The sequence below is a fragment of the Myotis brandtii genome, unplaced genomic scaffold, assembly GCF_000412655.1.
Source record: "Myotis brandtii unplaced genomic scaffold, ASM41265v1 scaffold268, whole genome shotgun sequence".
In the NCBI taxonomy this organism is placed as follows: Eukaryota; Metazoa; Chordata; class Mammalia; order Chiroptera; family Vespertilionidae; genus Myotis; species Myotis brandtii.
Window position 1 is genome coordinate 2171962 of NW_005360187.1, and position 11559 is coordinate 2183520.

Consider the following 11559-nt stretch of genomic DNA (forward strand, 5'->3'; position numbering starts at 1 on the left):
AGTGTGGGTGGGCTGGTCTCTCCTAGGTGGTCCCTTGTAGTTGACCTGAGAAGAGCACACCTTGACTCGGGCTTTCTTTCACTTCTCTGATCACTGACTCTCTTGGCAAAGATGACCATGTCAGGTGCTAAGTCCTTTCTGTAGGGTATTGTGAGTTAAGATAAACAACCTATCTTCAACTACTTGCAGGCTTCTTGGTTACCTGGAACCTTGAACTTATACTTGTCTTCCTGTCCAGAGAACACCATCTAAATTAGCTCCACAAGCCATTGACTCTCGGGATCAAGGACTCGAGATCATCCCTGTGTTCCACTTGTTTCCTCAATGTCTAAAAGCCTGTGACTTACAGAACCTTTATCTGAAGTCTGGCTTATCATTTCCACTGTCCAGAACAATGTGAGTCAAAAAAAAAAATAGAGCTCTGCTTAAAATAGATGTTTTGCCTTAATCTACAAGGCAATTATTCCCATTCCCAGGATGAGATGGGGGGGAGGGGGAATAGTGAAACTAATAAGGCAAAACAAGGAAGTTGGACTTCTCAACTTATTCTGAGTTGGACATTCCCAGTGTACAACAGTTTGATTTTGTTGATCACAAATATTAGTGTTTCACAATAAGTGCCCAAACCTTAAATCCAAACTAAAACATTACCCGATATCTGGACTAGCACCTTTTCCCTTCCATTTTCATAAGTGGGTTCACCTAGCAAGCTCTCTGCCCACATTCGGGATGCTCCCGACCCCATCTTCCATGCTGTCACTGGGGCCACTTTCTCACAGACGCCTCATTTCACAAGCAAAGCTGAATATCTGTCCTAAAAGTGGCCCTTAATAGTTCCTTTGGAGCATACACCATTTGGTCTCAATAGAAAGCTCTCTCATAACGTTCCAATGAATTTTCTTATGCTGGCAAGTTTGAACTGCCCGAGCTCCTTCACAGGCATGCCGAGGATGGGATGGCAGGACGGTCACATGTGGGCAGGAGCTCTGTGCTCGTCCTCTATTTCACGGTGACAAACATGGAACGTCTCTTCTCCAACAACAAGCCTGGTTTTATGGGGGAGGCAGTTCTACTGCTCACTTGTCTCTCCCTCAGAGCAGCTGCAGGAAACTCGATGCCAGAGAACAGACAATCACGTTCTTCTCCCAAGAAGCTGCCAGCTGCCTTTACAGAGCAGGAAGTGTGGCATTTGCATCAAAAATATACACAAACCTCTTCTTTCCAGGAGCATGTAATCTTTCCCTTCCCCACCTGCCAAGCATGTGCTTGGAAAGAGAAGTCCTGCCCCATCCCACCTCCCACCCTCCTCGGGATGATTCTCAGCGTCCCCTTTAATATCAGTCCTTTTTTGCTGGAGTCAAAAACATGGTCCCTGGTATAAATGCTAAGAAAACAGGGTGCCAAATCCAACAGCATCTATGAAAAGGGTGGCAAAGGATGCTCACACTCCCGGAGGGCACAGGGAGGAGAAGGGAACTATTTTCCCTTTGGAAACAAATTCTATAGGGAAGTCATTCATAAAAACAGAACATTTTCGTTTTCTTTTTATAGAAAATTATTTCCTTCTAAGCTCCAAATAGCTGTTTTCGGTAGGAAGGAGCACGAGAGATAAATCTTTCATTGGGTGAGTACAAAAGAAACACAAAATGAAACATGAGTCACAGGCTGGGTTGTGGGGAGAACACTTTCAGATTCAAGAACTTAATGATTTCAGGTCCCATGTCTTCTTTAGACAATATTTGAAGAGCACATTCATCTTTGGAATAGTCCCCTCCTTTTCACCTTCTTAAAAAGAGGTCTGTCATTAGTCAAAACCAGTTCAGCAGATTAACTGGCCACCACCTCCACACACTGCTGTATTTCAGTGGATTCTGACCCCGAATATTCTGGACACAGTTTTTTAGACCAGAAGCCAAATGATGCATGAACCTCAACTTCCAGTACTAGAGTCCAGTTGTGTATCGGTCTCTCGAAAATAAAATTCCAGGCACCACCATCTGAGATACAGCGCAGTAAATGTAGCCCAGGAAAGCTGGACAGGCAGATCGGGCCCTCGCATGAGACCCAGAGGTGGTCCTGGGAGCTGAGCTCGGGTGCCTTTGCATGTTGACCAGCCCATCTCAGACAAAAGACAGTCATCCTGGCCCTGCAGCCCCCACCTCAGCCAGCCATGCCACCCACAAATACATGAAGACTCATTTTATAAAAGGTGATTATATATTCAGTCACCTTCGTGACCTTTTAAACAACCATGGCATCACAAGTTCCACACCTAAAGTGGACAGGAGTATCATCTCTAATGACATGGGTTCCAGAGAGACTGACACTTGATTTCTGTGGTTGTGAAGGTATTAAAAGTGCTTTTTCTACAAAGCATTTCAAATCAAAGTAGCCAACAATGAATAGGCAAAGTCTGCAGAGATAAATTAAGTCTGAACGATCAGTGCAGGTATTTTCCTGTTTCTTTTTATATGTTTCCTCTCTACCTCCCAGGACTGGCTCTAACCCAAGGTCTGACCTACCATGGCCAGCTGTTGTCAGATCTTATGGACATGCCTTTCCGAGCTCCATGTGGTTTTAGAAAATTGGAGACTTTGCCAAGGTATCTGTTAGAGGAGAAGGGCAAGGAGAACAAGTACTGGCACAAATTCCACTCCAACCATCCTCAGCTCCGAGTGGGCTACACAACCAGAGAGATGAGCTGGGGAACCAGAGAGCGGCGGCAGCTAAAGTGGCAATGCTTAGACTCCTCCGCTTTGTTACAAAGGGGCGACTGCGTGGAGTTCACCAGTGTAGCTGCAGCAACCGGGTTCTGCTTTATACACCCCCGAGGCGAAGAGCTTGGACGGAAGGGCAGGAGGGTCCTCCTCACCTAAGGAAAGAAGAGAGAGCAGAGACACAGGTCATTACACCTCACTGGGCTGGGCACTCAGACCAGAACATGGCAGGACCGGGGTTTGGACTACAGGCTTTGGGCAAGTGAGGCAGGCATGCCAACCAGCTCAAGCTGCTAAGAGGTCCCAGTTCCCTTGTTGAGAGTCAAGGGTTTGCATGCATGACTCCAGCTAGTCACAGGCACAGTGAGGATGACAGGCAATCCTGCAGGGGCTCCCTGGGGCAATGGGGCCTCCCACTGGGCTCTGCTTGCAGCCTGTGCTGAGCTGTGGGGCCAATACTGCACCCCTGAACCCAGGTTCAACAGATGTGGCTTTAAAGACATGGGGATAGTGAACCGTGCAAGTCCCCACGAAGACCCAGGCCCACGGACGCTCCTCTAACACTGCATTTTGGGATTCAGATGTTTTGGGAGTTTAGGAAGGTGGCATAGTGCACATGTTGTCTATTACATGACATGGAGCTGGGCAGGTCACCGTAACTTACAATCAGCTCCCACATGTGAACATTCCCATTACCTGGGATCAACTGAAACTATCAACGCAGTTGTGTTACTTCCCATCAGGTTTCACTGCCGAACAGGTCTGCGCCCAAACTAGGAACACACTTTCACGGGTTTCGGCATTAGGAGCAAACGCTGGGCCTGCATGGGATCGGACCCACTGGCACTTGGGGCCCCCGCCTTACCCAGGCCCGAGGAGGACGACACGCTCTCGGTCAGCGAGGACGTTTCCGTTTGGTCCGCCGAGAGCCCTTCCATGAGGGGCAGAGACAGCTCGGAGGAGGGCACGGAGGAGTCGTAGATACCCGAGTCCCGCGGCATGCCCGAGGCGCCCACGGCCTTCCCGGCGCGCAGCAGGGGCTGCAGGACCGGGGCGCCCATGGCCTCCGCGGCCTCGTCGGGGCCCATCTGCTGCCCCTCTGGTGATCCGGGGGGCGGTACCTCAGCCTTGAGGTCACTTTCGGGACCCAGTTTGCACATGACGTCATTCAGCACCAGGCCCGAGTCGAACTTCTCCAGGACTGGCTCCTGGCAGCGGAGCGGGGGAGGCTGCGAGGGCACCAACTGCTTCTCAAACCAGTCGGGCTCCTCGTCGATGAACTGGTGCATGTTGCAGATGGCCACGTACAGGGACCGGCCCGCCTTGCTCCGGAAGTAGTTCCTCCTGCTGACGTGTCCGAGCTCCGGGAGGCCATGGTCTCGCGGGAATCCGTGGTCTCGCGGAAGGCCGTGGGCTCGCGAGTGCAGGTGGGAGCAGAGCTGGGGCAGGTGGTCCATGAGCTTGTACTTGGTGCTCAGTTCCAGGACGCCAGGAACGTCTCCCTCGCAGGAATAGTCGAAGTAGACGGCGATGAACTTGCTGAGCGCCGCCGAGGAGCTCTGCTTGGCCTGGCGGAGCTTTTCGGCGATGGCGGCCACGGCCACCAGGAAGAGCTCCCCTTTCCCCGAGCCGCGGCCGCCGCCTCTGTGCTTGTAGTTCTTCTTGTCCACGAAGTACTTCATGCCTTTGGAACAGACCACGATGATGAACTGGGACTCGTGGATCTTCTGGATGACCCATTCTCTCTGCCCTTCTCGGCAGAGGCTGAAGTCTTCCCACAGGTCCAGAGCCACCTGGAAAAACAGGACCCGCTCTCACTCACACAGCCTGGAGTGTGGCGCAAGGATTGTTACAAAAGGGCACCTCGGCCTGAGCTGGTTTAGCTCAGTGGATAGAGCGCCGGCCTGCGAACTGAAGGGTCCCGGGTTCGATTCCAATCACGGGCACATGCCAGGGTTGCGGACTTGATCCCCAGTGGAGGGTGTGCAGGAGGCAGTCAGTCAATGATTCTCTCTCATCATTGATGTTTCTATCTCTCTCTCCCTCTCCCTTTCTCTCTGAAATCAATAAAAATATATTTTAAAAAAGAAAAGAAAAAAAGGGCACATCATCTCTCCCTTAGTCATTATTAGCAGCTCTAATGATGATTACCTGGCCTGGAGGAACAGCTAACAGTCCATGGGTGACAGTCACACAGCAGACCGTCTGCATCAGGGGTCCTCAAACTTTTTAAACAGGGAGCCAGTTCACTGTCCCTCAGACCGTTGGAGGGCCGGACTATAGTTTAAAAAAAAACTATGAACAAATTCCTATGCATACTGCACATATCTTATTTTGAAGTAAAAAAACAAAACGGGAACAAATACAATATTTGTATTTGCATGTGGCCCGCGGGCCGTAGTTTGAGGACCCCTGACTGAGATGTTTAACAATGTGAAATAACATGGACCACATGGCTGTTTAAAATTGCAGTTTACATAAAGCTGCTAATTGTGTAAAAATTATTAAAATGAGACAGAAAGTAATTCCGACCTATTCAAAATGCAAAACTGTGTGTATGACTTCATCTATGCAGAAAAAGACTGGAAGAAAATACACCAAATATTAACCATCATTCCTCGTTTCTCCAAGTTGAGATTACAGGCCATTTTTTGTCATATTTTTCTAGTTTCCAAATTTTCTACAGTATTACACAAAATTGGGGTTTGTCTATATCTGAAGACTGTGTGGCACCAGCTAGTTTGCTGTTTGTTGCTTTTCAGCACATGTGCTAATCTGCCAACCTCCACTTTCCTGCATTAGGAAACCAGGCCAGCCTTGTAAATACGTTTTTTGACACTAGGGGGCAGCCTCACCACATGGAGATTCTGAGAAACCCGCCAGCAGGCACAAATAACCCAACTACATAATTACTGTACAATTCTTGCATTTGCAAGAAATATGTCCATGAGAGCTTCAAACTTCGCTCTAAGATTAACACTATATCATTATAGAATAGCTACATATGAATAGCTTAACTCAGAAGAACAGGTATCAAACCAGAGCAGACCATTTGAGCCCTTGATGCATTATTTTCCCTTCTTAGCAAAGCTTCCCCCAAATTGTCAAACCTGCTATTTTTCTTGCCCTGATCTCTTTGACCTTCCACTGCTCTGTCGAGTGACCACCTCTCCCCACCGCCACTACATGCTCCCAGGGCAGCTGCCATTTGTCCCCATACGACTTCCTGCCAGGTGGGTGCCACTCACAGCTTCTGAGCAGGGGTGTGTGGGGTCAGAACTGAGCATTAGAAAACTTTTAGTGCTGGTGATGAGTAGAAGACACTGGAAGAAGAGTGCGAGGCTGACCCCAATTTGGAAGCCAGGCACTGCTGGAGGGCAGCTACCACCTAAGGAGGCCTGGAGGCAGGGACAAGGTGGCCAGGAGAGGGTGCGGAGCATGTGCCCCCCCAAAGGTAAGAGACTTGAGGTTCCTTACCTCGCAGCCACAGAAGTCCTGGAGGAAGTAGGCGAAACACTGGACAACGTTCATGTGATTCTGGCCATCTTTACTGGAATAGCAGAGGAAGACCTTCGGCCGCGGCCGCAACCTCTCTCTGGGGAGTGCCGTGGTGTAGGTGGAGGACTCAGAACTCTCTTCATCTAAATGTGAATATATATTTTCTAAATCGGAAAAGAAGATAAGATTGATAGCTATGAGCAACACTTTGTCCTGTTCCCTAAGACTGGGGGCCTAACGTTATCTTCAAGAAGCAAGAGGCGACACTTCCACACAGAGTACAGGAGCTTTATGGCCTCCCAGATGCCCACCTGGAGGGACCAAGCACTCGGGCCCGGCCCCTCGGTGGGGACCACCACCCACATACCTTGTTGCTTCTTGCGGCACATCACAGTGAAGAGCGTTGCGAATGCCGATATGACGACCAGCGGCACAGTAATGGCAACAGCCCTGATGGGCCCAGCCCACGGGGAATGCACTGGGGAATTCCAAAGGGAAGGCTTTTAAACTCAAGCAGCATAACAGCTTCAAAGAGAGATTGTGTTTTCTTTTGCAGTATAAGCCACATAACAGGCTCCAGGATCCCTTGACCACCTTCTCTAGTATTGGTTTGGTAATTTTAAAAAGGATTCGTTTTGAAGAAACAATTCAACAGTTAGTCTGCTAACTGTAAATACCTTTGAGTGAGAATTTTGCCTAAGGAAACCTCCCACCACCGCTTTTCTTCCGAGGACAATTGACTATTTATTTAGTTCCAGAAGACACACACCGCACTGCCTTTGATCTCCCAGGCATCCACATTAGAGTGGAGGGAAGTCAGATGAGATGGAACAGCCCTTACGAGAGAGGCGCTCAAGTTTTTGTTGTGTTTTGTTTTTGTAAACCATCAGGTACAGACACCTTGGTGTACTATAGTCTAGAGCCAAAGTTTCCAACAAAAAAGTCTTACCTGGCTTTAAAGCATAATGCACCACTTTTCTTGTTGTATTAGTGTCATCCACCAGCTGCAAAACAGAGGATGCTATATTATTATTTTAAGTGATAGCATCTCAACAGATTTCATGCTTTTGTCATCTGTGGGCAGTGTGGGGCGGGAGGAAGGAGAACGGGGTGAGGGGAGGGCTGCCGCCTGTGATCCTTCACCAGCCGAGGTAGACACTAGTGGTCAGACACATCTCTGCTCTACCGAGTCAAGAGTCGTGACTCCCTCATGAATCAAAAGGTTGTTTGTTCATTGATGAAACCAGCTAGTGATTCCACGTTCTAACAGTTTTCAACTGAAATGGCATCTTACCACTGATCTTACTGAATGCTTTAAGAGGGTGTGTCTGCTCAAAACCACATATTGCTACAGAGTAATGCAAGAACTAAGTGTTTCTACCAAAATGTTAAGACATGTTGGTTGTCTCTGAATAGAAAGGCTATGGACAATTTTTAATATCTCTTCCTATTTTTCTTTTACTCCTGTTTTTGTAGTATGTCTGATACTGGAAAAGAAATTACAAAAAGAAAATTTAAAAATTCTATCATTTACATGCTCTTTTAAGCGGAACTTAGAACTCATGTAAATTTATACAGAACAAGGTCAGCAGAAACCTAGAAAAGTATAGGCAGATGTAATAGGCATAGCTTTTGCTTTGCTGTTTTATTACTAAAACAAGACACTTTAGAAGCTAAAGTTTTAAAAATATACCTTGGTAAGGAAGAAGGAACATAGAAATTTTAAATCATGGTTATGTGGACTATATGGTCACATAAAAATATTTATTTTGAAATATTTAATGAAAAAATCAAAGATCAATTTCATGTAAACTTTTTAAAAAGCATGTTAAGGACCATGTAAAAATATAACCGCACACCTTCAATGGCTTGAAATTTAATGTTGTAAGCAGTTGGGGTTTTAAATGAACTGGACTCATTCTGTAGAATTAATAGTAGGGCTTTCCTGAGTTATACATACCTCAATTATATAATCACCTGGAGATACATTTTGAAGGAGGCAACTGGTTGTCTCTGTATTTTGCTCCTGTAAAGAAACAATACTTTTAAAACTTGCTTCTTGGATAAAGGTCATCAGGACCTCTCTCTTCCCCCAGAACTGAAGATCTCATATAAACTTTTTTATTTTTTTTCAGGAGCCATCAATCAGATCAGAAAGCAACTGTGCTTATCTGCCACATTATCTGAACTTCACTTTGATAAAAGGCCTAGGAGAGCCTGGGACCCCTGTCATATTGTACACTCAGCAGGAATATTTTATTTGAAAACAAAGAAACTATGCAGTTAGACTTTTACTTAATAAAATGGTGGGGAGAGAAATTACCTGCCCGTGTTTGTGTTTCTTTTATTTGCCATAATTTTAACTTGAGCAGAAGGTCAAAGGAGGTGATAGCCAGCAGGAAAGCAAAACTGAACACACAGAGGAGCATGCCCAGGAAGACGCTGGGGTCTTCCACCGCCACTAACCACCTCTCGGGGCTCCCAGGGGCGACCCCGCAGTCCTATGAACTTCCATGACACGTTTCCCACTCCCTCTGACCGACTCCAGTATAAGAACTTGGTTACTGAGTTTCTACTTAACCTTGGCCTATGTGTAAAAAATCAGTAGCCACTGAAATGCTAGTGCATGGCTCCTACATGTCCTTTTTCCACTTAGAGCTGTGTGGCCTCAGCTTCCCCATCTGTACGGTGGGGATGACAGCAGCCTCTTTCACAGGGTGGTAAGGTTTCCATGAGCATAAAGCTTGGTGGTTGCCACACAGTGAGCACCTGATTAATATCTGAAATACAGCCAAAACCGGTTTGGCTCGGTGGATGGAGCGTCGGCCTGCGGACTGAAAGGTCCCAGGTTCGATTCCAGTCAAGGGCATGTGCCTGGGTTGCGGGCACATCCCCAGTGGGAGATGTGCGGGAGGCAGCTGATCGATGTTTCTCTCTCATCGATGTTTCTGACTCTCTGTCTCTCTCCCTTCCTCTCTGTGAAAGATCAATAAAATATATTTAAAAAATATATATATATCTGAAATACAGAACAAACTAGAAATGCTTCATTACTTTGGTTCCTTGGTAAAATCCTTACCAGGCTCCATCACCACCGGGATAGCTGGGGTGCAGGTAACTGGGGAGTGAGGGATGACGGCAAAATGGTCTGCGACATACCCAGTGATAATATCCTGGAATATCTACCAACTGCTGAGAGTCAGCAACACCCAGTGCTCATGCTGAACCATCCAAATTCCAGGGCTCGGGGGTCACCTTTAAAACACGGAGTGTTCCTTTATGTACACCTAGTGGCCCACCTGTTTACAGGTCTTTCGCTTGAAGGGTCCCTCATGCTTGAGTTTGTAATGAAGAGAGAAGAAACGGAAGCCAAAGGTGTGTGGCGCGTGGTTGAAGGTCACCTGCATATCCGAACCGTGCTGGGTGATATTCAGGTTCCGAGGCTTCCAGACTGGGAGGAGAAAGGACCCAAGTGAGCACCCCAAGGCCACCCGACACCACCGGGGTGGCAACACGTTGACAAGAACAGCTATACTTACAGGGTTTGCAGGCCAGGTTGTCCGGCTGTAACAACAGGTCACAGGCTGTTAATAGAGATAATATTTTTGGTTATAGGACAGTTTGACATTTTTCTTGCCCAACAATTCAATAAATATAAATAGGTGGCACTGGGTGCTGCTGGGAAGAGTATTAAATACATCGATTCAACACTGATTTTCAGTGCAGTTCAGCTGTATCTTACGAAAACTTAAAGTGTACAATATAAAAATATTAATGCAGTTCACTTTATGCCAAACAAATGAAAACAGTACAAAGTCACCCAGATTTTAAAAGCTTGCCAAGCGTTACGTAGTTTCAAGGCCAGCAGCCAAGGGCAGCAGGAGTGTTCATGCTGCTGCCACATGGAGCCTGCTTTCGCTGTAAACAGAAATGATGCTGGCCCTGGCCCTCTGTGGAGGTGTTTGGGCACAGGAGATCGAAGTGAGCCTGTTAACTGTCTCAGGCTATCTTAACCTTCACTAGCATTCTAATTTAAAATCCTTTTGACTGAGTCTAAAAGTGACATCAGGCACTTACTAAGGAGTAGTAGCATCCATGCTGAAAACCAGGCATCAAAACCAATACTTTGAAATGATTTCAATGCAATAAAAACACAGTGAGAGAGGCCAAATAGCTAGTTCAATATGCCATGTTGCTAACCCAGGGAGAACCCTCTGGAAAAGGTCGATAAAATTCCAAGAAAACCAAAGGCAGCCTCAAGGTCACTGTACTGAAATAGAGAGAAACACATCTCCTGCCTCCACCTCAGATCCAAATAGACACACTAATTCCAATGGGAACAATTAATCTTAAATTATGCCAAGTTTGCCCAGCTGGTGTGGCTCAGTGGTTGACTGAGCCATGCACCAGGTCACCTGATCAGGGCACATGCCCAGGTTGTGGGCTCGATTCCCAGTGGGGGGGTTAGGGGGGAGGGGTGAGAAGGCAGCTAGTCAATGTTTCTCTCTCATCAATGTTTCTATCTCTCTATCCCTCTCCCTTCCTCTCTGAAATCAATAAAAATCATACTTGCCTGGACAGCGTGGTTCAGTGGTTGAGTATCAACCTATAAACCAGGAGGTCATGGTTCAATTCCCCGTCAGGGCACATGCCCAGGTGTGGGCTTGATCCCCAGTGTGGGGCATACAGGAGGCAGCCAATCAATGATTCTCTCATCATTGATGTTTCAATCTCTTTCTCCCTCTCTCTTCCTCTCTCTGAAATCAATAAAAATATATTTTAAAAAATTATGCTAGGTTTGATTTAGGCAAGTTTTCATGAACACATGCTTTGGATCCTCCCGCTGGTTGTTATGTATGAGGTATCAAGAGATATTGTTAGGTGCTAATGGTCTTTTCCCAATGAAATCTTATTTAATTAAGAAAATGAGCCTGGCGGGTGTGGCTCAGTGGTTGAGTATTGACCTATGAATCGGTTGTGGTTTGATTCCCAGTCAGGGCACATGCCTGAGTTACGGCTTGATCCCCATCAATGATTCTCTCTCATCTTTGATGTTTCTCTCTCTCTCTCACTCTCCCTTCCTCTGTGAAATCAATAAAAAAAAAAAAGTTTTTAAAAAGAAAATGAGGCCAATTATTATAAAATAGAGGCCCAGTGCACAAATTCGTGCACGGGTGGGGTCCCTCGACCTGGCCGGCATTCGAGGCCTATTGGGGGCTGGCCAGCGGAGGTGGGACCCCAGGAGGTTGGCTGGCCGGCCCCCCAATTGGGGCCTATTGGGGGGATCGGCCGGCAGGGGTAGGCACCGTGGGAGGTTGGCCGGTGGGGGGGAGGGGCCGCAGGC

The 11559-nt window shown here is 47.1% G+C and overlaps 1 protein-coding gene across 1 annotated transcript in view; it reads right to left on the bottom strand.

The window, feature by feature from the left end:
- Positions 1–1551: 1551 nt before the first annotated feature.
- The window catches only part of IL17RD (interleukin 17 receptor D), a 116941-nt gene continuing 106933 nt past the window's right edge, over positions 1552–11559 (bottom strand). Inside the window, exons 6-13 of the mRNA XM_005868432.2 lie at positions 9755–9799; positions 9515–9666; positions 8176–8241; positions 7165–7219; positions 6583–6693; positions 6195–6379; positions 3583–4510; positions 1552–2872 (exon numbers count right to left, since the gene is read on the bottom strand). Coding sequence (XP_005868494.1) covers positions 2760–2872; positions 3583–4510; positions 6195–6379; positions 6583–6693; positions 7165–7219; positions 8176–8241; positions 9515–9666; positions 9755–9799 — 1655 coding nt within the window. The 3' untranslated portion in view covers positions 1552–2759. The remainder of the gene's footprint in view (positions 2873–3582; positions 4511–6194; positions 6380–6582; positions 6694–7164; positions 7220–8175; positions 8242–9514; positions 9667–9754; positions 9800–11559) is intronic.